Raw genomic sequence first — 25,734 nt, 5'->3', positions numbered from 1 at the left:
GGCATGGCCGTCCAAGAAGAAAATGTAGCCATTGTTGCCATCTATCGACCACAGGTTAAAGATTGGCGATCCGTTGGATACCGACCGAGTTATAGCCAAAATTTGGTGCAAAAATGAGCCTTAGTAAATTTTCATTTTTTTGAATATTTTGATTTTTTTATTATTTTTCACACTTTTTTTTATTTAAAGCATTACTTGAGTGAAAAGAAACACATTGCAACCAATTGGCATTAAAATAAATCAATTTCATTTTTTTTGCAAAATTTCCCAAAAAAAACGTAAGGGGTAAGCCTTATGAAATTTTCGGGTGGAAAATTTTTTTGAAATTTTTTTCTGATTTTTTATTATTTTTTTAATTTAAAGCATTATTTGGGTGAAAAGAAACTTATTGCAACAAATTCACAATAAAATATATCACATTTAAAAATTTTGCTGAAGTGCAGAAAAATGAGGAAAATTTTACATTTTCTCAAACAGGGTAAGGAACTTGGTTCCTCGAATAACTTCCGGCACGGACACCTGAGAGCATGGCCGCCCAAGAAGAAAATGTAGCCATTGGTGCCATCTATCGACCACAGGTAAAAGATTGGCGATCCGTTAGATACCGACCGAGTTATAGGCAAAACTTGGTGCAAAAATGAGGAAAATTTTACATTTTCTCAAACAGGGTAAGGAACTTGGTTCCTCGAATAACTTCCGGCACGGACACCTGAGAGCATGGCCGTCCAAGAAGAAAATGTAGCCATTGGTGCCATCTATCCACCACAGGTTAAAGATTGGCGATCCGTTGGATACCGACCGAGTTATAGACAGAACTTGCGGCAAAAATGAGGAAAATTTTACATTTTCTCAAACAAGGTAAGGAACTTGGTTCCTCGAATAACTTCTGGCACAGAGATCTGATGGCATGGCCGTCCGAGAAGAAAATGTAGCCATTGGTGCCATCTATCGACCACAGGTTAAAGATTGGCGATCCGTTGGATACCGACCGAGTTATAGGCAAAACTTGGTGCAAAAATGAGGAAAATTTTACATTTTCTCAAACAGGGTAAGGAACTTGGTTCCTCGAATAACTTCCGGCACGGACACCTGAGAGCATGGCCGTCCAAGAAGAAAATGTAGCCATTGGTGCCATCTATCGACCACAGGTAAAAGGTTGGCGATCCGTTAGATACCGACCGAGTTATAGGCAAAACTTGGTGCAAAAATGAGGAAAATTTTACATTTTCTCAAACAGGGTAAGGAACTTGGTTCCTCGAATAACTTCCGGCACGGACACCTGAGAGCATGGCCGTCCAAGAAGAAAATGTAGCCATTGGTGCTATCTATCGACCACAGGTTAAAGATTGGCGATCCGTTGGATACCGACCGAGTTATAGACAGAACTTGCGGCAAAAATGAGGAAAATTTTACATTTTCTCAAACAGGGTAAGGAACTTGGTTCCTCGAATAACTTCTGGCACAGAGATCTGATGGCATGGCCGTCCAAGAAGAAAATGTAGCCATTGGTGCCATCTATCGACCACAGGTTAAAGATTGGCGATCCGTTGGATACCGACCGAGTTATAGGCAAAACTTGGTGCAAAAATGAGGAAAATTTTACATTTTCTCAAACAGGGTAAGGAACTTGGTTCCTCGAATAACTTCCGGCACGGACACCTGAGAGCATGGCCGTCCAAGAAGAAAATGTAGCCATTGGTGCCATCTATCGACCACAGGTAAAAGGTTGGCGATCCGTTAGATACCGACCGAGTTATAGCCAAAATTTGGTGCAAAAATGAGCCTTAGTAAATTTTCATTTTTTTTGAATTTTTTGATTTTATTATTATTTTTCACTCTTTTTTTTATTTAAAGCATTACTTGAGTGAAAAAAAAACACATTGCAACCAATTGGCATTAAAATAAATCAATTTCAGTTTTTTTGCAAAATTTCCCAAAAAAAACGTAAGGGGTAAGCCTTATGAAATTTTCGAGTGGAAATTTTTTTTGAAATTTTTTTCTGATTTTTTATTCTTTTTTTAATTTAAAGCATTATTTGGGTGAAAAGAAACTTATTGCAACAAATTCACAATAAAATATATCACATTTAAAAATTTTGCTGAATTACAGAAAAATGAGGAAAATTTTACATTTTCTCAAACAGGGTAAGGAACTTGGTTCCTCGAATAACTTCCGGCACGGACACCTGAGAGCATGGCCGTCCAAGAAGAAAATGTAGCCATTGGTGCCATCTATCGACCACAGGTTAAAGATTGGCGATCCGTTGGATACCGACCGAGTTATAGGCAAAACTTGGTGCAAAAATGAGGAAAATTTTACATTTTCTCAAACAGGGTAAGGAACTTGGTTCCTCGAATAACTTCCGGCACGGACACCTGAGAGCATGGCCGTCCAAGAAGAAAATGTAGCCATTGGTGCCATCTATCGACCACAGGTTAAAGATTGGCGATCCGTTGGATACCGACCGAGTTATAGACAGAACTTGCGGCAAAAATGAGCCTTAGTAAATTTAATTTTTTTTGAATTTTTTGATTTTATTATTATTTTTCACTCTTTTTTTTATTTAAAGCATTACTTGAGTGAAAAAAAACTTATTTCAACTAATTGGCATTAAAATAAATCAATTTTTAAAATTTTTCAAAACTACTCAAAAAAAAATGAAATTTTCGTTTTGATTCCGTAGAAACCGCGTGTTTTCATCTTCAATAACCTTCCATGATCCATACAGCGAAGAAGGAAAGGTATATTATTAAAATTGCTAGTAGGCGTAGTATCCGGGTGAATCTAAAGGACTTTATCATAACTGAAAAAAGGATTATTCAACGAATGAAAGATTTCGACAATACACAGTCCACTGTAAGTTGTTATCCTGACATATAGATGGCGCCATAAAGCTTTGAACGAACTAAAAATAATCGAATAAAAATCGTTCGGCTTCTTTTCGGATCTTTTTGATATCCTTGCTTAATGAGAGATATCAGAGAGAGAAAGAGAGAGCGAAAATTAAACAAAACAGAACGAAGCTTCCTACTCTTCTAGCGAAAACTACACTTACCTTCTCCTTGTTAAGAAATCCTTACGTTTTCGGACGATTGTGCATGTGTTTTGAAGGAAACAAAAAAATGTTTACAACTTTTAATTTATGTTGAAATTTTCATTGTTCTCTCAAATTATATTTTTATCATTTTTCATGCCATAAAAGTGTTACCTCTTATTCATTTAAACCATGCGCACCCACAACCGCTTATCGTCTCTTTTTACAAATATTGCGCATAAAGAGTTTACTTCCACTATTCTTCATTCGTCTCGCTCCATTTTCTCTTCCCCTTTACATGTGTCACCGCTATCAACCAGGGGGAAAGGGATTAATTATGTACAGGTTGACGTTCCCAATTTTCGAATGTCTTCTTATTGTTAAATAATGTAAATGGTGTCACATGGGTTTTTGTAGTTAATTACCGTTTTCATTTACCTTTCAATCAGTTTTCTTAAATAATTATCGAATTAATTCACTTTCCTTCCTTCTTCTTCGTATTCGTCCTGTACAAGGGTAGTAATGCTTTTTGCTTCTCTCTTCTTTTTACATTAGGCAAACTTAGTTTTCTCCTTTTAATAAGTTATTTAGTATAAGCTTCCACATTGTCTCTCGTGACACTTGCACTCACTGTACATCAACCACACAACCGCACACCGGAGGAGGCTGTATTTCAACTGGGACTCAAACCGCACGTACACATGTGTTTGTTTTCATTTCACTTAAAAACTTAAGTAGTAAGAGTGTCCGGCTGTCCTTAATAGATTGTTCAAAATATTAGTAAATCCTGTGCGCCAGGTTTTTTTTCTCCGTATTTACACAAGCAATTTGCATTATCTTCTTTATTCCCCCCGCGTGTGTTAGTGTGTTTGTGCAGCTTCTTTCCGCATTCATTCACTTAGCATAACTATGTTTGTATTGATTGAATGTGTATATGCGTTTACAGTTACAGCTTTATAGCACTTTAATAGCAAAATACGATTCCCAAAACTTATACACATCCGCGCACATACGAAACGATGGTACTGCACTGTAGTTGTTTTTTTTGTTGTTTAGTTAAAAATTGTTTTCATTGAAAAGTTCTTACAATATAATTACATCCACCCCAACCCGGTCACCGGCAAAACCAATTCACGGTCATTTTGCAATTGATTATAGAGCTTGTGTATCTTAAATTTTACATATATTACATCGAAGCAGGCCTGCAAAGCTTATGACACAAACACAAGAGAATCGTTTGTAAGAAAATTACACACACAAAAACAAAAACACTTCCACATGTTTAACTTCTCATCCAGAAACTCTTAACTTAAAAGAATATTATAATAAATCATAATTTTCTAACTGAGAGAGAGAGTGTTTGTATGTGTGTGTACTATTTCTACCTTTCAGTAATTTACATTTTCAAATAACACCCTGTATGCTATGCATCGATTTAAAAGAAAAAAATAAAACAGACAGATTTGCCAATACGGTTGAAGGATTGTTGTTGAGAGAAATGAAGTAGGAGAAATGAAAAATATCAAACAGAAGTGGAAAAAAATCACATGTAATGTAGTTCATCACTAATAAAAGGCTTACTGACAACGGATGTTATTATTAGGCGTTAACAGTGTAAAATTAAAAATGAAATGTACTATTAAAAGCTAACACGCTAAACACAACTTTTTCACGTCTCACCGGAGAAGCACTGTTCAAATTCGGTTTCCTCACAATTTGTTTTTTTTCTTCTTTTTCTTCGAGAGCGTTCCTTAATCCGATCAATGGTAGCTAACTACCATAATGTAACTAATAATAAAGAAAGAATTAAAAATAAATCTACTTTCCAGCGGTTACAATCCCGTTGGCGATCTAAACCTATCCTTATATCTTCCAATATAGCACTACACAAAAGTTTCGCTTATGCGTTGTGTGTATGTATGTGTGTGTTTGGGACATTAAATTATTTCAATTGCAAAGTTTAAAAATATATATATAGCTATGTATATAGTTCGATTTCGCCTGCCTATTTTCCGATTTCCCTGTGTCGCTTCTTGCTTCTCTACCTCGCTTTTGTACTTTGTACTAGGTGTTGTAACACATGCTCAATATGCATTTTGTGTGCGGTGTGACACCCCGGGGTTCTATGTGCCCACACATTCGAACGGGAACGGGAAACATGTCCTTGCCCGTTCACGTGTTTGATTATTTTGTATCTGTTTTCCGTTTTTTACCCTTTTCGTTGCTTTTCTTTTAATCCTCTTCTTTTGATATTTCGAGTGTTTTACAGTTTTGATTTACTTTTGGCGCCTTTTCTGTGTTTCGATTAATGGGGAGGCGAGGGGTATGGGCCGAGATAAATGTGTGTAACAGCAGGAAGAATGTAATAGGTTTCGGCAAAGCAAGATAACTTTAGTCTGTGCCTAATATGTAAAAAAAAATCCTAACCTTGATGCTATCTCAAAATTAAGTATTCTTTTCAATACGCATTTTTCTTCTTATAGGCGCAACCGCTCAAACGTATCATTTCCAAAAGACCAACGGGCAAACAAGAACTGACGGTGCTGTAGGGCCGATATTACCCCCCTTAACACACTTCCATCTCACGATGATTTCGTCAATTCTCGAAACCGTCAGAGAAAGTAGTAAAATAAATTCTCCTCTCCTATTGCTTCTGTTCTTCCTGAGTTATACACAACACATTCCATCTAGAACTGCCTAGAACTTTCACAACACTACATTGAAGTACGGATTTATGACAAGACTCGCTTCACTTACTTCACAACAGTAATGCTAATGACGTCGTGGTGTCGCTATGTTGCTTAACGACATGACCCGCATGCCATTTACGATGATGATGATCCAGGGTTCACACGTATCCGCCTAGGGACAAACAGATCATTTTGCTCGCATGAAGCGCTCTAGGGGAAATATTTGAGCGATTTTAACCGCTCCGCCGACATTCCACCCTCGCTGCGCAACTCGGCCAAGGTAGGTGTAGCACTGAAAGTGGTCGCTAAAAAGAAAGCATTTTAAAATTAATATAATTCGTGTGTGAACCCGCTTCTACAATGCTTAGTTTTTGCAATATAAAAAAAGGTTTACCAACAGCTAAACAAATTAAAATATTCAAAATCTTCGAAATTGTTTCGATTTAAATAATACATTTTTTGCCTTCATTTTCATCTTCCAAAGATACGAAATAATCTCTAATTTAAGGTGAAAGTTTTAAATGTTTCTCTATATTTACAAATTTATTTAAAGGGCTATTTTCGTAGCTATTCATTTTCAAATGCCTTCTTCATCCATGCACCATGCTTCAACCCTTCTTACTTACTTATTTCTTCGGTGGACGATAGTCCCTCATAGTGGTTGTGATGGTGCAAATGGTGGTTCGTTGCCGTATGGTCCGCCGGTGAAATGCTTCCACTGCCCGAATCTTTTCCGCTCAATTTACCCAACGTTCCATTGCTGATGCCGGCAACTACGCCCCGTACACGACCACCGATGCTGGACGAAGAGGACGAAGAATTGGAATTGTCGCCCGATTTAGCTTCCTCCGGTAGGTCGAGATCCAGCGCCATTATGAGCTCTCGGCTGATCGAGCTGCTCACATCGTTGCTGCTGATAGCGCTGCTGACGGAGGATGTCCCACCACCAGCAGTCGCCGACTCTTCCCGTCTACTTCCCTTCGATGCTAATAGGGCCGACGACACGGATGATACAATCGCCGAAGGTGATTGTGTCGCCGACGCTCCAATACCCGTGCTGGTGGTCGTCGGTGTTGAGCTTGTCGTCGAGGAAGCATTACCTTCGGTGGAAGATTGCTGCTTGCGCTTGCGGTATTCGGTAATGGAGAGTTTGCGCTTCGGAGTGATCGGTGTGGTTGATGGACCTGCTCCCGTAGTGGATGCAGTGTCCGTACCGGACGATGCTGCTACCAGGGCCGGATTAAGCCGTGGATCTGAACTGGCTGTTTTGGTGTATATCTTCGGATAGCTTCCAACGGCAGGTAAACCTCCCGGTGGGGTGGTACCCGTCGGTGTTAGATTTCCGGCAACGATGGATGATGTAGCAGCCGTACTGCCGAGGGTGGATAACGATTCGGTTGCACCGAGTAGAAGCGATGACTTGACAGCTCCACCACCGACCAAAGGAGACGTCAGGGAGCCCAGAGTTGAGAAGCTAGTGGGACGATGTAGCGGTGCCAACATGGAGGTCCGCTCCAGTAGATTGGATACCTCCGAGCGGTACTGGTAAATTCCACCCGCTGGTCCAGTAGCTCCAACGTTCGATGGAGTTCCAACAGCTGGTGTGGCCGCCGAACTGACGGATGAATAGTCTAGGAACGATGACGTTCCTGTAGCGGCACGCTGATGCATATGATATCCACCCAGTGTGCTAAGATGTCCTCCTGGTACCAAACCGGTCGCAGACATAGGCGGATCCGGCCGTAACGTGGAGAACGACCGAATCGGTTCACTGCCAAACGTTGTTACCGATGGTATGACGGCCGCACTGTTAGGTGCAGGAATCGGTTTGATCGTATGCAAGTTACTAACCACTACACTGCTTGACGGTGGTGTTAACATTAGGCAGGAAGTCGCAAGCGTTGTTAAGGAGGCGGCAAGCACCGACACTGATGACGGTGGCAAAACCATCGGAGGTAACGCTGTGGCATTACTCGACGGTATAGCATTCGTCTCAGCGGGCTGGCTTTCACCGCCACCTGCAACTTCCGTAGTGCCGATCGTCTTCTGCAAAGTTACATTCACAGCATCATCCTTCATGCACAGATCGAAGTTTAGCTTCACCTGCTTCTTGACTGCAGACGTACCTTCCGCTACGGCTCTAGCTGCATTCGGTGGAGATACACTGCTACTACCGCCCTTCTTCGATTTGCTTCGGTTTCGCGAGATCAGATTCATGATGTTCTCGGAATGGAACGAGGCGATCACCTTTTGCAGATCGGCAAGCTCATTCTGCTCGCTGTCTTCCGTAGCAGCAACCGGACGCTTTGGTGGCGTTTTGTTCAATTCTTCCTTGGTACCATTGGTTACATTCTTCGGCGAGACACTAGAAGCTACCGTTGGTGGTACCGTCCGTTCGGTGCTGTCGCTTTTAGCGGGCTTCAACACTACCTCAGGTTTCACCGGTTCGTCCTCTTCCTCCGCTATGAACCTAACGTCCCTTTCCTCCTCGTCTTCATTACTGCCCGGTAGACCTTGCCGCAGTACGCTTGTTTCCGACATCATTTCCAACATCTCTTCCTCTACCTCGCGCATTAGCGCATCCTCGCTGTCCTCGTCCTCGATGCGCACCTTCGAGTTGCTCTCTTCCTCCTCTTCTTGCACGTATACCAGCACCGATTCCTCCTCAGCACCACCGTCCGTATCGTCGCTGGCATGTTCACCTTCGTCGATTACCTCCGTTGGACATTCGTCGTTCATTGCAGCCAATCGTTCCTCGACAATCGTTTCCACGATTTCATCAAACGTGGATGAGAGCGAATCGATGCCCGTACCAGTTTCCTGCTGATCATCTGCGCTCACATTCTTCTCCGCATTCGGTACAGAATAGCTGAACTCCACACCGTCGGCTTTGTTATCTTTCGTCCTTGATGCTTCGGTAGATACTGCAGCCGATTGTTCTTGGCCTTTGAGTGATTCGTCCTTATTAACTTTCACATCCCTTCGCTTCTTTTCCGGCACGACGACGACAGTAGACCCTCCCTGTACAAGGACTGGTTCAGCACAAGCACTCATTGCTGTCGTTTCCACAGCTTTCGAATACTCTTTACCCTTTATGGCCATTTCCCCAGATAGTGGTAATGCGTCTGATGCCGGAACTGATAATGCCTTAGCCGCTTCTAGCTGAGCCTTCGCTGCCGACGCACGCTTCTGGTCGGCTTCGTACGACTCCTGAACAATCTCTTCCACCAGGTCAGCGAACTCATCTACATCATGTTCGATGTATTTCTGACTTCCTTTGCTCGGTGTAGATCCTTTGCTGTCGATCGTTGGCTCCGATAGTTCTACCTCAGACTGGCATGCTTCCATCATCGATTCGGATTCATCAGACGCAGCACTAGTTTCGATAATGGTTGTGGAATCATTCTTCGACTCGTGCTCTTCCACTATTTCCTGTTCCACTACCACCTCCTGCTCGACGACTTCCTGCTCCAGCAATTCATCCTGCTCAACCATCACTTCCTGTTCTACCATTACCTCTTCCTCTTCCTCGTCCTCCTCCTCCACCTGTTCAACCACCTCCTCTTCTTCTTCCTCCACCACCTCCTCCACTTGCTGTTCTACAACTTGTTCCTCGATTACCTCTGCAGGACGATCGGTGTACACTGGAGCAGGTGTTACTTGCGGCGTGTATTCGGGTTCTTTTTCCACTTGCGTACTTTCCGGGGCAATCACCGCTAGTGGCGGTTCAACGTTAATGGATGATGGTTCCGTCATTACCACGCTCGATTCATACTGGATATGGGCAGCCATTGCCAGTGGAATCGTATGGTGGGGTTGGTGATGAATTTGTTGAAGCAGGGGATACTGATGATGATGATGAAGATGCTGGTGAGCTTGTGGCGCTACTCCTACACCACCCCCAAGATGCATCTGAGGATGAACAGTGATGGTAGGTGAAGGCTGCTGTTGAGCAGCCAATACCACCTGAGCCGTAGGTGCTGCTGCTGTTGGTGCTGGTGGTGTTGGCGGTACTGTTACTGAGGGTGTAGTAGCACTCGCAGTCGGCATCGGTCCAGGATCGGCAAAGTGAAGTGGAGTAAGCATTTTCACCGGTCCGCCTGTGTTGGATGGAGCACGATGTGAGGAAAGATCCATCGCCTGTTTCTCCGGTGAGACGGAATGGTCCCAAAACAACGCATTGCTGTTAGGCCCACTGTTCGCTGTACCAACTACTAAGTTGCTACCATCCGTATAATTCGATCCGAGGGGCGCATTCGTCGAAACGAACATTTGCTGTTGCATGTGCTGCTGCTGCTGTTGTACGTCCGATGGAACAACGGTCTGATTGTTCGTATCCGATGATAGTGGATTTTCGCGAATAACGCGACGTTTCTTTAGTGGAGTTGTAAAACCATTCGGCGGCGGAGGCGAAGATGATGATGAAGAAGACGAATGTAACCCGATACTGGGTCCTCCGGGATGTTCATCCGTTTCCTCCGATATTGCTTGCCGGAGCCATCGTTTCTTTACTGCGGCACTTTCCATCTTTTCCGACGGTCCGCTCGTATTAATCTCGCCACCGCTGGATGATACCATGGTGGGCCATTTCCCAGTGACACCGTGCTGCTGCTGGGTGGACGATGCAGAAACTACAACCGATGCAGTCGTGCAGCAGTTTGTCGCATTATCATCCGGCTGGGGCGAATTTTGCATAATGAATTCTTCCACCTTCTTGGCGGCGATCATAATGTTACCACCTTCACCTGTACCGGACTGTTCGTCAAAGTTCGTTTTCAAATGTAACGGTTGACGATGGTGCGGCAAGGAAGCGGGCACATCAATGGTGCTGTTTCGATCGTCTGTCGGCGTAGTCGCATAACCGGAATCGGTCTGCTCCAGGGCTAGCTGATGACCGCTTAACCATTCCCGGCTCATGCTTTTCTTCGTTTTTGCCTTTGCCGGGTACTTGAAATCTTGCTGCTCCACCGGTCCGGGTGACTCGAGCACCTGTGATATAACAGGTGGCGACGGCGCTGCAGCGGATGGTGGCATTACCGAAACGGGTAGGTTCAACGGACGTCCTACGGAACCCATCAGCATGGTGGAAGCATTTTCTAATGGACCAACAGCCGCTTCAATCAGCATGCAGGCGGAACTCAACATCGGAAGACTGCCACTTCCAACACCAACACCGGGTGGTGGTGGTCCGCCCATACTCGGCGGCTCGCCTCCAACGTTTGCCGAGGTGACACCCATCAACTGTGCCGCACCACTGCTGCTGGTAGCCGATTGTGAAAAGGTTAGCAAAAGCTCAGCTGCTTTATCATAATGATTACCACCGTACACTTCACCCTCAACACTGTTCGTCGACTGCAGTTGATGTTGGTCCTTCTGATCATGCTGCTGCTGCTTCTGTTGCTGCACCCGACTATTGGTCGTTGACTTTGATTTGGATCTCGACCGAGCGGCTGCTGCTGCAAGCTTTTTGCGGCGCTGCTGCGTTGACGATGCAAAATGCTGACTAACTGCCTTGCTCTTCTTCTTTTTCGACGAACGCGTTTTGGAAGATGAACGAATACTAGTTTTTCGCTTACCACCACCACTGCTACTACTTCCACTGCAACTGCCACCGCTCGAGAATGAACTAGCGTTAAACGCGGACCCGAACGAATGATCGACGCTCACACCTTCACAAGAGGTGTTGGCAGATAAAGCCCCACTGGACGTTGACAATGTGCCCGTTGCTGTTCCACCATCCATCGTACCATCGTCTGACAGATTGCCACCCGTGCCGGCGTTCGACGTAGAAATGCTGCGCCGTTTACTGCCCGGAATTGCAATGCCATCCTTTCGTTGTTCCTTCAGCTCCTGTTTCCGCTGCTGCGACTGTTCCATCTTTGCAAACGCTTTCACTATCGCTTCCATTTTACGCTCCTCACGGGTTAGCTTGCGATTGGGCTTTTCCGCTGTTTGCTTCTTCTCCGACCGCGTATGCTGCTGATGTTCACCGGTTGCGCTACTCCGCTTGCTTTTACCCGACGAATGGTGATGTCCAGCGTGATGATGATGGTGATGATGGTTATTCGGGGAACTGGATCGCTTCAGTGGAGAAGATGACGCCGGTCCAGCGCTCACACCAATTGGTTGTTGTTCAACGACAACAGTAGATGCTTGTACGGGTGGGGTTTGTTGTTCCTGCTTTTTCTCACCGAATGCTAACGAAGGTGTTGGTTCCGTTTTAATGGTAACATTACTACTTTCACCTGTGATGGTTGTGGTTGGTGGAAGCTTTGCCTCTGTCTCAAGCGACAACGCCGATGGTTCAAGTTTCACATCAGGTGCACTATCTTTCATCTCCTTCACGTCTACTTGCGGCGATGCTGACGGTGCAACACCACCAGGATGCAACTGTACTTCCTTCGTGTCCCAGTACTCTTTCTTCACCGAATCTACCACATCGATAGCAACCGGTACACCCGGTTCTTGCTTGATCTGGGCACTCTGCTGCGGAAATAGGACTGTTCCACTGATCTCCTTCGTTCCGACTAACGGAAGATGCTGATGCTGATGATGCTGTTGCTGCTGCTGCGGCTGTACTGATTTATTCGGTGACAGCAACAGTGAAACTGGCGAATTTCTCGGACCAGCGGTGGGTGGTTTCAGTGGTGAAGCAGGTGGTGAAGGTTTGATCTGTATTTTCATAACATCCTCCATGATTTCGAGACGATGCAGTTGCTGCTGTTGCTGGATCAGTTCCATGCGCGTACCATGTTCCAGCAGTGCTGCATCGAGTGCGGCCGTGCCAGGACGCGAACCGATACATCCACCACCGGATGCCATTGCTAGTAGGGCAGCCGCCGCTTCCGGTTGTTGTTCTTGAAAGTGTTGCTGTAGTTGCTGCATTTGTTTCTTGATCGGTGATTGGTGCGGAAGCGTTAACGGTTGCGGTACACCCGTATTTAGTGGCATCAGTGGATTGGATGGAATGCCTCCGGTCAGTGGAGGTGTTTGCTGTGGAGATCGTACCGGTGTCATGTGTGCTGGTGGTGAACGAAGCGGAACATTCATATCGTACTGATGATACGGTGACGTTGGTGGTATCGCATTCGTTTGCTGTGGCACTGATGATGTATGGTGAGGAGATGCTACCGGTGCTTGGCAATACATAAACGGTGATCCAATAGCAGCGATGCCTTGCGGTTGCGTTAAGGGAGAACCCATCAACGGAGGACCCAAAACCATCGCTTGGGACGGTGGCTGATGTTCTGGATGGACGTTCGGTGGTTGTTGTTGGGGCATCGGTTGAAGCATGGCGTTGGGTGTTGGTGGTGACATCATACATCCGGACAGACCCGCACTCTGAGGTGTACCAAACATGGCATCACTCTCACCACCACTCGAGGAAATCGATCGATTGCGCCCGTCGACTGACCGGCTCGTACTGTTATTGCGTGTCTTTTTCGACTTTCCTTTCCCGGGCTGATCCGGACCACTCTCACCAAGTGACCGTTTCGAACCGACCTTTCCACTGCCCTTCGTACCTCCTATTGCTGGTGTAGGTCCAACTGGAATAGTCGTACTTGCGGGCACCGATCCACCAGCCAAACCCGTCGCTTCATTAAGCTGTGCCGAATAGGTACAATCCTTTATCAAACCACAGGCACACACGTTCGTTACGGTGGTGTGCGTAAGTATGACGACACCACCCATACGGTGAATCAACTGTTCATCGTGACGGATCGTAATTTCCGTGTTCGATTTTATGTTTGTCGTCGCTACAATGTACAGATGCACCACGCCCTTCTCTACACTGTGCAGTAGCTCCGCATTCGGTCGACAGGATCGCCGCACGAAACGGGCATCGTTACCGTACGTGCGCGTATCTACGCACAGCTCCATTCCACCACAGCCGGCCGCTGGTAGCTGGTAGAGAAATAGGAACGGACCAGCATTCTTGTTCTGGCTTAGCTTACCATTCGCAGCCATGTTAAACAGCGACTGGAGCTGTTTGTGCTGCGTAGTAAGCATATATTTACCTCGCACCTCAATAATCGGTGTCCGTGGTTCTATGTCACTCGTACCGATGAGAATTTTTCCACCAGCATGCGGTACGGTAGTGCAGCGTGGCGGTTGATTCACCCCACCCGGTACCGTTAGCAGCCGACTGTCCGTTAACAGTGGGTTCTGGGCCTGCAGCTTAGCGAACGCTTGCAACCGAGCTCTCAGCTCCGGTGAGTAGTGATTCGTCGTCGCCCGCTCGTAACTGTCGATCCAAGTCCGTATCATGTTCATCAGCTTTTCTGTGCTTTGTTCTGCACTCTTAGATTTTTTCTTCGAAGGCCTCGATGCGGCGGCCGTAGGAGCACCAACGGGAACGGAGCGTAGCTCTTTCCCTGCGACCACACGCTTGCCACCATTCAAACGACTGTTTAGGGCCGTTTCGGCTTTTTTACTTAGCTTTTTCGACACTCCACCACTGCTATTGATAGTATTATCACAGTACATTGGTACGGCAGACGTTGACATGGGTGCAGGTAAACCACCGGCCAGCTGGGATGCGGCCATTATGGCCATCGTAGCTGCTGCTGCTGCTGCTGGATCCATCATTGTTCCGGCCGAGGAGATTATTGTACCCGGTAATGGCACACCTTCACTACCACCGATCATCATCGTTGACGATGCTGTTGCGCTGTTCGGTACCAAATTCATAGCATTCGCAACGTTACTACCATTGTTGGTAGCACCCAGCAGTGCATTCATCGACGTGGATGATGACACACTGTCCGATTTTTTGCGCGACCCACCAATTCCACCAGATTTGGACTTTTTCGAACCTCTCGCGGGCGTAGCTGGGACAGCATGATTTGTTCCGATCGATCCGTTACTTTGCTGCAAATGACTCGGCAGCTGCTGATGTGACAGCACATCGCTGTACTGATACTGCTGATGATGATGATGGCCGTACTGTTGGTGATGATTGGCTCCCTTCACACTCAGCGGTGGTGTCGGAGGCAGCTGCTGATTTGTACCGGATACACCGCCTTCCGTTAGTGTTACTGACGATGAGGACGTTGCTCCCGACACAGTAACATTATTGTTGGCAAAAAACAGACTCTGCTCTTTGCGCTTGTGCAACTGTAACTGACGTGCTCGTGCCTTGTCGACGGGACGGGGCTGACAGAGTTCGCAGTTATACTCATCCGGTATATTCATCCGATCGATTCCCATACAATCGACATGCTGCCAAGCGCTGTTGAATAGTTAAAGTAAAATTGTTATTGAACATTTGGATGCTAGAACGTTTTATATTTACAAAATATTCTCGTTAATTACAAAAGAATACTTACGAGCATTTATCACAGCATATCATATAGCCATCATCATGCGTCAAATCACAGATGCAACGCGTAACAGAGTCATCTTCACCTTCACCCTCCGGTGCTGTATCCGTTTCCTCACCCAAGTCATTATCGTGTCCCGCACGGGAACCGGTGCTGATCACTGACTGTGTATCATCATTATCATCGTTGGCACCCGGACGTGCTGTTGACAGACCACCCTTCGCCTGGTACAGATACTCGAATATACCACCGGGAGTTCCTTTCGCGCCTCCTAACAATTCGTTTGCCACCGCTGCTGAAGTCAATTTAGCCAAATTCATCTGTGCCATCGGTATCAGTATGGATGAACTGCTGGCACCGATACTGGAAGGAACGGACGGTGCGGCCATCGTCGACGGCGACGAATTTATTCCCGATGATAGTGGCGATGACGATATCATCGTTAAACTGCTCATATCGACACCAGTCCCAGTGGAACCGGATGCGGAATGTTGCACCATTGATGCAGCATTCGAGGTGATATTTTGCGGACTCGATGCAATAACTCCCGATGGAAAAGAGTTACGATGTTGTTCTGTGACAGTCGTCGAAATAGGTTCACAGTAGGTGTGATCTTGCATTACGGCTTGCTGAATATAGAACAGACCGGCAGATGGATCCACCGGACCGGGACGCACTTCGACGCTATTTCCCTCTTCATCATCACGCGCTGAGTAGTGTGCGGGATGTGCATTTGTGTTTGTCGTACTATATTCACGCAATGGAATACTATCCGCATACAGGATCGTTGTGCCTTCAACGGATCCACTGCAAAACATTGGGAAAAAACACATTAAACTATGGTTTTGCAAATCTATACTACATTAAATGACATAAAGCAGTTTTTATATTACATAAAAAAAATCACAAAAAAAATATCAACTCACCTCATTCTACGACCGTCCGTTGATCCAGATGAATCATAGCGATGTCTACCCGAAACCACAGTTCCAGCAGCAGAGGATTGCGTTGGATCATATGAATGGTGCCGGGAGTAGATCTTCGTATTACTACCGGAAGTTTCATGCGATTTTTGCGACAAACTCTGTAGTATTCGTGCTGTGGCCGTTTCATCTGACTGACCGTTCAGATAAATCGTATCTGAATCGCCGGATGGGCTTGCTCCAGACTGTTGCGATACAGCCGTCCTAGTGGACGCTACACTCGATGGGGAGGAGGCATACGCATAACGATACGGTGACGATGACGTATGGTTCACTGATACCGGATGCTGATCCACTCCGGACGGTGCCATCTGATGTTCCAACGTGGCGTAATGCGGCGAAGCAACCGGAGGTGACGAAGCCAGAGAAGTGTGAAGCTGAAATTGGCTACCACTATTGTGGCGTCCACGTCCTCCAGCACCTTTGCCCGATTTCAACGATGGACTGCCACTCGGTGGTGGGTTGATAACATTTGATAGACTATTGCCTGTTGTGCTTTTGCCGCTGGAATACTTTGAAACCGTATCAGCAAGTGTCTGCTGATCGTATCCTCCAACAGTGGCGGCAGCCGTGTAGAGATTGTTTAATCCTTTGTGACCTCCACTTGCACCTCCGCCTCCTCCGGCAGCTGCTGAGATTGTTGACGAGGAGTTTGTCGTTGTTAGCGTTGCTGTTGTGCCGTACACTCCAATATTAGACGCAGAGCTTACAATGTAATTCGCCGTACTACCGCCGATCGAAGATGTGGTGAATCGGCCACCGCTAGATACTACTTTGCTAGTGAGCGAAGTTGGTACGTTTATCATCATTGTAGCTCCGGGTGTATGTTGCTGCTGCTGCTGCTGCTGCTGCAGAACAACATGCTGCTGTTGAATGCCGGTAACACTGACATTGCCACCAATAAACGTGTTCTGCAGCTGTGGAGATTGCGTACGTGACTGAGACGATACCTGATGTATCTGTATCAGCTGATTCTTGCCCGGTTTCAGCATGTTAACACCGGCGGTGCCGGATTGTTTCGATCCACCCAAGATGTGATGAATTGGTGCCGTCAGTTTTATGCTATTCAACGGTGCTGCTGCCCCAGTGCTGATACTATTGCTGTTGCTACTATTACTCTGGGCATAGGATGATACTGGGATCACCATCTGCGCCTGTTGCTGAATTGCTTGGGCATTGTGAAAGACTGTCTGCGCAGTCGATGTTGGGTAGGCGGACGATGTCTGCACACTACCACCCATTTGTTGCAGCTCCAGTGACGCACCGGATGGCACAGATGCTGAGCCGCTGTTACTCTTCATGTAAAACATCGAAGATGAAACATTGCTCGGTGCTACATTGCTGCCAATGGTACCGCCGCTTCCCTTTTGTGACGATGGACTACTACGGACCGTTTTTAGGCTCACATTAACCGCTGTGGACGGTTGCTGCGGTTGCTTCATGACAGCGAGCGGCTTTAGCGTCACGTTCGATAACCTCGGCTGCTGTTGTTGCTGCTGTTGCAACATTTTGAGTGATGCATTCTGGCTGACCTTGCTCTTGCTTGTGACCGGGATCGGTTTGCCGAGCGCCGTTACTACGTTTTTCAGCTCTATCGGTGTGCCACCGATCGTCGCTAATCCTCCACCACCGGTATCCTGAATCTGTCCGATCGTGTTGTTGTACTGAATTGCTTGCGGTTGCTGCTGTTGCAGTATACGGCTACCGTTGCTTAGCGCTGTTGTCGCTGTGTGGCTGACTGTCGGCCCTCCACTACTGTTGGACGTTGGTATCCTCGTAACGAGCTGAATATTCCGGGGCATCGTAAGCTTCTGCACCATTGTGTTGGTTGCCGATGCTGATCCAATCCCGCTCCCACTGTTGTTACTGGTACTGGTAAGGACGCTACCAGCAATCGACACCGTCGGCACATGCTGTTGCTGTGGTAATGCAACGGACGAGGAAGACGACAACAACTGGTGCTGCTGCGAACCGATGAACTGATGCTGCTGTTGGTGGTTGAGATTTTTCATCTTTCCTAACGGCAAACTGATCAGCTTGCTTGAGCCCAGCTTGCCACAGAGCGAGGTGTACACATTGATGTTTTTCCCGCTTGAGTCGATGTAATTGAAAGTTGCCGTCGTTTGCGGCATTTGTAATTGCATCTGTTGCTGCTGAGGTTGCTGTCCCTTCGACACCAGCGTCACATTGCTTAGCACTTGCATACGATTGCCTATGTCCACTGGACCACCACCGCCGCCGCCCGTTGCCAGCGCTGGGCTCTGCCCCGGCATCACATTGATATTGTTGCTCAATTGGGTTCCACCGCTGGTAATGTTGCTGCTGCTATTACTATTACTACTGTGGCTATTGCTGTTACTGGTACTTAGGGAGGTGACTGAGCCGACGCTGCTATTATTGCTAAAATTACTGCTACTACTATTGCTGCTCAGCGTCGTCGACATAGTGGTCGTCGTCGCGGTTGCCGTCGTCGCACCGTAACTCGTGCAGATCATGTTGGAATACTGTACTGTCGTGGGGCCCGTGCATTCGCCTCTCAATTTGAGTGCGGCCACATTAGAAAGCTGCTGTAAGCCGCTAGCAGCTGCTGCCGCAACGGGATCATTGCATTCCAAAAGCGGATGATGGACCGCATGGTGTCGAAGGCGGTTGCTACTGGCGGAACTCGCTCCATCCGTTAGCAGAACATTTCCGCCGGACGAGGACTGTGTTACTGTGCTGTGAACGTTGCTATTGCTAAAATTTGCTCCACTGTGTCCTTCTACTGTTCCAACTCCGCCACCCACTGGGGAGTTATGATTTGTTGCTGATGTTACAATATTAAACTTGTTACTGTTTACAGAACCAGACGGTGCTGTCATGATACTTTCTCGCGGCGCAGACATGATCGGGTTATCTGCTCCTGTAGCTTCTACTGTATGTGATGTTTTTTTCCGCAGCCAGCAATCATTTACTGCAGCGTAACAACCGATGCCAATTCCTTTCCAATTCTTTAAGCCGTTGTGTTTCTTTCTCGGCGAAAAGAGTATCTGGCCCAAAATATAAACTTACTCAAACACACAACACACACACAAACGGGCACATATAACACACAAACACTTTTTCTCTGTTTATCCCGTACTCTTGGCTCCAGTACGGTACGTTGTTCTGTCACTAGTTAGTCGCTGTAGGTTTTAAATTTGCCTCTGTTGCTGTTGATGTTTTATCGAATTCCAGAGGCGCTTCTAATGTTCAGATACAAGGCGACCTTGCCTTTAGCATACCGTCGAATGGTAGATTGTTGTGGTCGAAGAAAACAACTCAGTTGGTGGCACAACCACAAACAGAAAATCCACTTTTTGACGGTCGAACGCAGCACGCGTTAGGGAAACATTTTGTTGATCCTCGGATACAATTGGTGCTGGTAAGGAAGTTCTTTCTGCTCTTCCAACAACGGGTGGATCACTACCAATGCGATAATAATCGAGTTGGCCTTCGTTATCGTCCGATGGTACTGGTAGCTTGAAGGCCATGTCAGAACAGTTCATAGCAGTGGTGCCGAGAATCCTGGAATGCAGCAAAAATGAAAACAACATTAGAAAGCTGTTATGTTACAATATTTAAAATGCGATCCATGACATGACATGATAGAAATATCCGAAATATTCATTTTTAAACATTAAATCAAAATATTAAACATAACAATATTTCTAGCACGTTTAAGTAGACAGATGAATATAATGCATTATGTTAGTAGTTGCTCCGGATCAATTAAGTGTGAAGGGAAACAATAGAGCTTTGAAGAGTATTTTCTAATAGCTCTATCAGTATTATGAATGTAGCTAAATAAGCAAAACACGGAGCGAAAATGATAGAAACATGCGCAATTGGGTCGCTCAACAATAGGAATCGATGAAGAGACATATTAATACTTGTCTCTTTTAAGTTCTTAGCGGGTGCTCGCCATTAAAATCTTCGGCTAATGATAATCAAAATGTTTCTAACATCAATTAATAATATTTGCAATTGTACATCATTTTGTCGGTGTGAGAACGTATGATTCTGTACCTAGGGGCAATTTGCCATTCATTATCCATCTTGAAACTCTTCAGTTATATTGTAATTAATATTTACAATCAATTGCAATCACGATCAAACACGTCGAGTAATGTTCTAGCGCAAACAAGCAAGCTCAGGGAGGAGCAAGCAACAAAAAATCAATTACATTTTGATCACTCCCTAAGCATTCGCTACTGCGTCATATATATAAAAATGCACACCTCAAACAGAGGCAAACAGCTATATGGCAAAAAAATCGCCACCGCATCGAAACCTTCAACTCTACCACCGTAAACGGACGCAAATTATCTCTCTCGAGCTTGGACCAACAATCGCAAACATGACACCCACACAGGCGCAAATAGCGGTATCACGATGTATGTAACTAAGAAAAATATTCACCCCCCACTCCCCATCATCTTCTTCTTGCTCTTCTCTTCATTCGGCCCTTTCAATCTATTCAAAATCCGCGATTCGCATCACAAAAGCGTTAGTGCGCAGCCTCGCGTTTAATTCCGGATTCTCTCGCTACCGCACACCCCCTCCTATCTTTTACATACTACGCGCATCGTGTTTGTGTGTGCCGTGCGCTTTACGTCTAGTAGCATCCGTGTGTCAAATAATGGCAGCCTGACGTTTGACGGCGCCTCTACGCTACAGTGTTTCAGAGCAAACATAAATTACAGAAATCTTTTTCTTGTATTGCATATCGCACCTTCTTAACCATTTTTTCATTAGCAAGCGTAGTTCAATGAATGCATTTTCATGCATTGTGTGTTTCTTACGGGAACAGGGAATCTCATCATGGTGAGAAACTGTCATGGCGATGGTTTTCTTCGCATACTAATCTTCCTACCACGCGCTTTTCGCATTCACCACATTCCACAATTTTTATCCTTCACATTCTCTTTCTCTCGCTCCTTTTTCAGTGACATCTCTCCATCGTGACATTCTGACACATCGGTGGAGTTTCTAGAGCCAGCACGAACACTCATGCATCTATTTTTTCACACTGTTCCTACATACACACACGTTTACATCGAACGCTTTTTACACGAACCTATATCGGTGTGCGTGTTGCCGTAAGACACAAAACAAACATGGCCGCTTCATTATTTTCACTCTGTGGTGTTTCCTTTCAAGCACGTTTTTCAACTCGAACAAATCATTAGATGTTCCATTTAAGACGCAGAAAATGTACTTTCGCGCATTTCTACTACATAAAGCATCTATTTTCACTCCAAACCATACCACTTTACACACATTCATCTAACAAATGGTTCCTGTTCCCTTCTTTATCTTGTTCTTCCCTTCACTATTGCAACACATTTCGAATCTCTCGTACACACATAAACGCACTGGTACTACACAGTCACAAAACGCTAATATCCGTATGCTACTCTCGCGTAAACGAAAAGCAATCATGGAATACAAAATGGTCCACACGTCACACTCATTCCTTTCAACACACTCTTGATGTTTTCACGCACAATGTCCAAGGCACGGTTTTGGTTTCTAACTTGATACAATGTTTATTATTAGTGCCTTCTATTCGCTTGCAGATATGGCGCGTATCCGGCGGTTCTTTATATTGTGCTGCTACCGTAATTCAACGGATTCATTGAATTGCTAAAATTCTGAAACTGGCTTCTGGTCCACACTCGAATTAAATTCCATCACAGTAATATCACATTCATACACATACACTAAGGAATTGATCACCACATTAAACGACGCACGCATCACAAAATCGAATCCAAAACATTCAAACCACTTGTATTCGGTGTCACTTTTTTGCAACGTTTAGTTGTTCTATTTGCACTATATGTATAAAATGCAATCCTATTCGAACCGATTCTTTGCTTCTGTTAACTAAATTTCAGCCGATTTTGATTCAATTAGAGCTCATTTCTTCTTGACAAACACAGATTTAAAGATCCCATTTTGTTGTACATATTATAGCTGTAAACATGTACAGTACATGGATAATGGCTTTTTCCAGAATTCCCCAATCAATCAGTATCAAATCCTTCACTATACACAAGCAACAAAGTTCGATTCGCGAAACGTCATCCTTTTTCTTCTCTTTCCAAACATTGCAAACTCGGGCGCATAGAGTCAAAATCTTGCGTGTGTCTACTAACCATAGGTTTTCATCACCTAAAAAAACACACGGTCATTGATTTTCTTTACCCAGCATCCCACTTTCCAGCATTAAATGATTGCTCCAAACCTTCTATGAACATCGCTCGTGCCATTTTGGTTTTACAAACAATACTTGCGCGAGCACGAGTAGTGTTTCGTTAATTTACTCGCCGCCGTTGCGTAATAATAGAACTACACTGCTATGTTTTACCGTGCGGCGTTCGACACAATCTCAATCCGCTTCCACCAAACCGACACGGACCTTTTCCTTTCTACATCTCTACCAAAAACCGTGGTGAGGGAATGATGGGCAACACTTTCGGCGACCTCGCAGACGAATTGGAATAATCACGATTATTCGCTCGTATGCCTGCGGGCGAGTGATACAGCCGTTCCCAACGGATGTCCTATCAGCACATAGCACAGCCACGGCCTCCCTCCCTTCCTCGCAGTGCTCCGTCATGCACACCGGATGGTTCATTCAACACACCAACTCACATAATTTGTCGTTTTGGTGGTGCACGGGCCGGGATCGTCATAGAATGATCGTTTTGCTGCGTGCTGTGTGTACACATGCCAATGCTGCATTTTCGTGTGTACTGTTAGCGGACTCTCCGTCTCTCTGGCTCTCGCCGATCGCTATAAGCTCACAATCCGTTTCTGTTTTCCGTTTGCCTCTCACGCTATATCTGTTTCCGTGTATGTTGAACGTACATCGCATCGTCGTGCAGTGCAATTGATGCTGCCTGCTTGATGTTGATGCTCAATGCTCTCTTGTCGCCCGACTACCAAGCCAGCGAAGCCTGACGAAAAATGGCAATTCAAATTCGACGTCGACCCGCAGAAAGCAAAAATACATTGCTAAAACAAGAAAAACAAAACAAATTGTTTCTTCTCATCGCCCGTCGGCGGACACATGGATTCAACATACCTCGGCTCCTCCTGTGTTCTTTACGGTTTGCGATTCCCAGTATGAAAGTGCGACAGTCGACAGAGTCCCTGATTCCTTCGTACATTGGCTTCGATTTTCGTGTGGTTTGCTGGCTGGAACGAAGCATCACCACACTGTTATTCTTTCCTGAATTTTGGACCCTCCACAGTAACACAGCAAACACATCCGTGAAACACTTGGATAGCAACACAGTAACCCGTTCCTGTGGTGGCAGTTGCTGCAAATCGATTCAAATTGGTTGATTGATTGTTCACTTTTTTCGCTAGCTTCCTTCTTCGTGCTGGTATCGATCTCAATGTAGACGCCGTGGCATACCGTATGGTTTTCGGTGTGTATTTCTACGTTTTGCAGCATGCATATTGTAGAAGGTAAGCAATAAACCCATTGTTTTAAAAAGCAAATATGAATAAACCGGTTGGTTGGCCCGAGGACGGCAAGAGTACGTGAGAGAAAGAGAGTGGCTAAAATGTATACATACGTCTTATTAGTTTTTTAAATTAATCTCAAAACTAGCTATGAACTGATAACCACTCCAGTAATGCACATTCAAAATATGTACTGTTTGTTATGACAATTTTACACTAAATTATACGAGCATCAACATTAAAGCAATATCTTGAAGGATGAGCAAATAAAGCCTATCCTATGGTCGCACTTCCAACAAAGATGCTAAAGGTGAAAATCACTATTCTTCTAATTTTTTTCTCTTTATTTTGCCTCGCATCGTAGCCTCAGACTGTAAGCAAAATGAAGACACGCACACTATTGCTGCTGCGTTGAGATAGTTACCCATCGAATACGACAGAGGGCGCTGTCGTGTATGATTGAAACAACAGTTGAATGTGTGTGCGTGTTGAAATGTGTGAAACGATGCAAAAGAGTCTCACACACACTCTCACAAACACACACCGAAAACTTGCTCCTACAACTGCACTGTGTAAACTAAACTCAGGCACAGTTCTTTCACTATTTTAACATTTTTAATCGAAGAATATGTCGAATGAAATCAAATAGACTATGATTGCTTCACGCTCACGTCGTGCGAAGAAAGGTTCATGAAATAAAAGTGATTGTCACTTTTAATACTACCTTCCCGATGCTACTTTCAGCTCCCGATATTACTTTTAGCAAACACTGTGAAATAATCGATGGCTTGATCATTTTCCTTCCTTCCCTTCCTGCCCTCTTCCTAGCTCTCGTACTACCAACCTTTGCTTTGATCCAACGACTCCCTCCACCCCCTGAACAGTAAGCAACATAAAACAACCGCACCGCACACACCAGCCGCATTCATAAAAATACAACCTTCCTTCCCTTCTCTGCACAGAGCACACACGACAAACGCATACACTCTCTCACACACCAACACCAACAGAAACGCAGGCGCGCTCTCGCACGGATTCGATGCGGGCGCTCATTTTGCCCAAGGGCCAAAGGTTTCGTCGTTTCACTGATACTCTTTTTTCCATCTCGCCGTTAAAACGTTTCCCAACCAAACTTTTGCGCTTTTCTTCTCTGTGATTATTTTTTGTGTTTCGCCTTTTACTGCTTACCGCTCTTCTACTTCTCCCGACCGACCAACTCTTCTATGCGCACACACATACACAACCACACGCCACACCACATCGCACGCACACACACGTATATGGGCACAAGCGCATTTTACACACATTTTGGGAGAAATCTCAATCGTGGCCGTACAAGACTGTGTACCAAAAGGAGATTCAGAATGGGTGGAAGAGTAGTGGGTAGTGGGTAAGATCGCGACGCGCCACGAAAAGACGAAAATTACCCCCTTTTTCCACGACGGCTGGGTTGCCTGTGGCCACGCCATGAATGAAACAAGGAAGACATACAGACATACTTACGCTTCTGCGAACCAGCGACCACGACCAGAAGTTTTACTTCGTATTTTTCGTCACACACTGCTCGTTGTTCGATATTGCTGCTGATGTGCCTTGGTGTGATGTATTTCTTTCGCACACAGGCGCTTCGTTTTTGCTGTTGGCCGGAATGACGAATTTTCGCGCTTCTCCAACCGCCTCAATAATGACACAGCGTCGAATATTCCGGTTGTCCGGAACTGCTCACTGGTTCCACATCCTTTTAGCACCGGTTTTGATTCAACTTTTTGGAGAATTTTCTCGATAAGGCTAGCTTCGTTTTCCACGCACGGAGAATGCGAGAACCTGGGCTACTTCTTTTTTTGGTTAGACGCAAGATGTGTGGATCGATTGCAGATCAGTCCATCCAAGTCGGTTTGACAGTTTAGTCTGACAGATGGGTCACCCTATTGTCGAAAAAAAATTGTGCAAGCAGTTGAGATGATGGGCAATTTCGATTGTTAGTTTTTCACCATTTTAAAAATTTACTATTTTATTGAGCTGTGCTATGAATTAAAATACATGCAAAGTTTCTTTTGACAAAAAAACGATGGGCTTTGTGAAGGAAACCCGTTTATTTTGAATGGGATGGATCAATTAGAGGTTTTTTACATGATACAACACAACATGATTTATTAACGCATCGTAAAAGCAAACTCTACTTGCAAGAATTCATGAATTGTAAT

The 25,734-nt window shown here is 45.2% G+C and overlaps 1 protein-coding gene and 1 long non-coding RNA gene across 12 annotated transcripts in view; one reads left to right on the top strand and one right to left on the bottom strand.

Annotated features, from left to right (window-relative positions):
• The window catches only part of LOC125768673 (uncharacterized), a 336,169-nt gene continuing 310,435 nt past the window's right edge, over positions 1-25,734 (top strand). The window contains exon 1 of the long non-coding RNA XR_007418943.1: positions 1-54. This is a non-coding gene — a long non-coding RNA (uncharacterized LOC125768673). The remainder of the gene's footprint in view (positions 55-25,734) is intronic.
• Positions 3,439-25,418, bottom strand: LOC125768634 (serine-rich adhesin for platelets). 11 transcript variants are annotated; one of them, XM_049436594.1, is made up of 7 exons: positions 25,034-25,418; positions 23,145-23,257; positions 22,712-23,074; positions 15,974-19,576; positions 15,054-15,854; positions 6,351-14,956; positions 3,439-6,029 (listed from the first exon to the last, which is right to left on the bottom strand). In XM_049436594.1, exons 4-7 carry the CDS (start codon positions 18,913-18,915, stop codon positions 5,935-5,937), a joined length of 12,444 nt encoding a protein of 4,147 aa, XP_049292551.1. In that variant the 5' UTR covers positions 18,916-19,576; positions 22,712-23,074; positions 23,145-23,257; positions 25,034-25,418; the 3' UTR covers positions 3,439-5,934. The 11 variants fall into 11 exon arrangements, with proteins under 11 accessions (XP_049292551.1, XP_049292549.1, XP_049292553.1 ...); XM_049436592.1 differs by lacking the exon at positions 25,034-25,418 and having other exon boundaries at positions 23,145-23,355; XM_049436596.1 differs by lacking the exons at positions 22,712-23,074; positions 23,145-23,257 and having other exon boundaries at positions 25,030-25,418.

The sequence above is a fragment of the Anopheles funestus genome, chromosome 3RL (genome assembly GCF_943734845.2).
Source record: "Anopheles funestus chromosome 3RL, idAnoFuneDA-416_04, whole genome shotgun sequence".
Lineage (NCBI taxonomy): Eukaryota > Metazoa > Arthropoda > Insecta > Diptera > Culicidae > Anopheles > Anopheles funestus.
The sequence above is the reverse complement of the archived record's forward strand: the minus strand, read 5'-3'. Positions and strand labels throughout refer to the sequence as shown.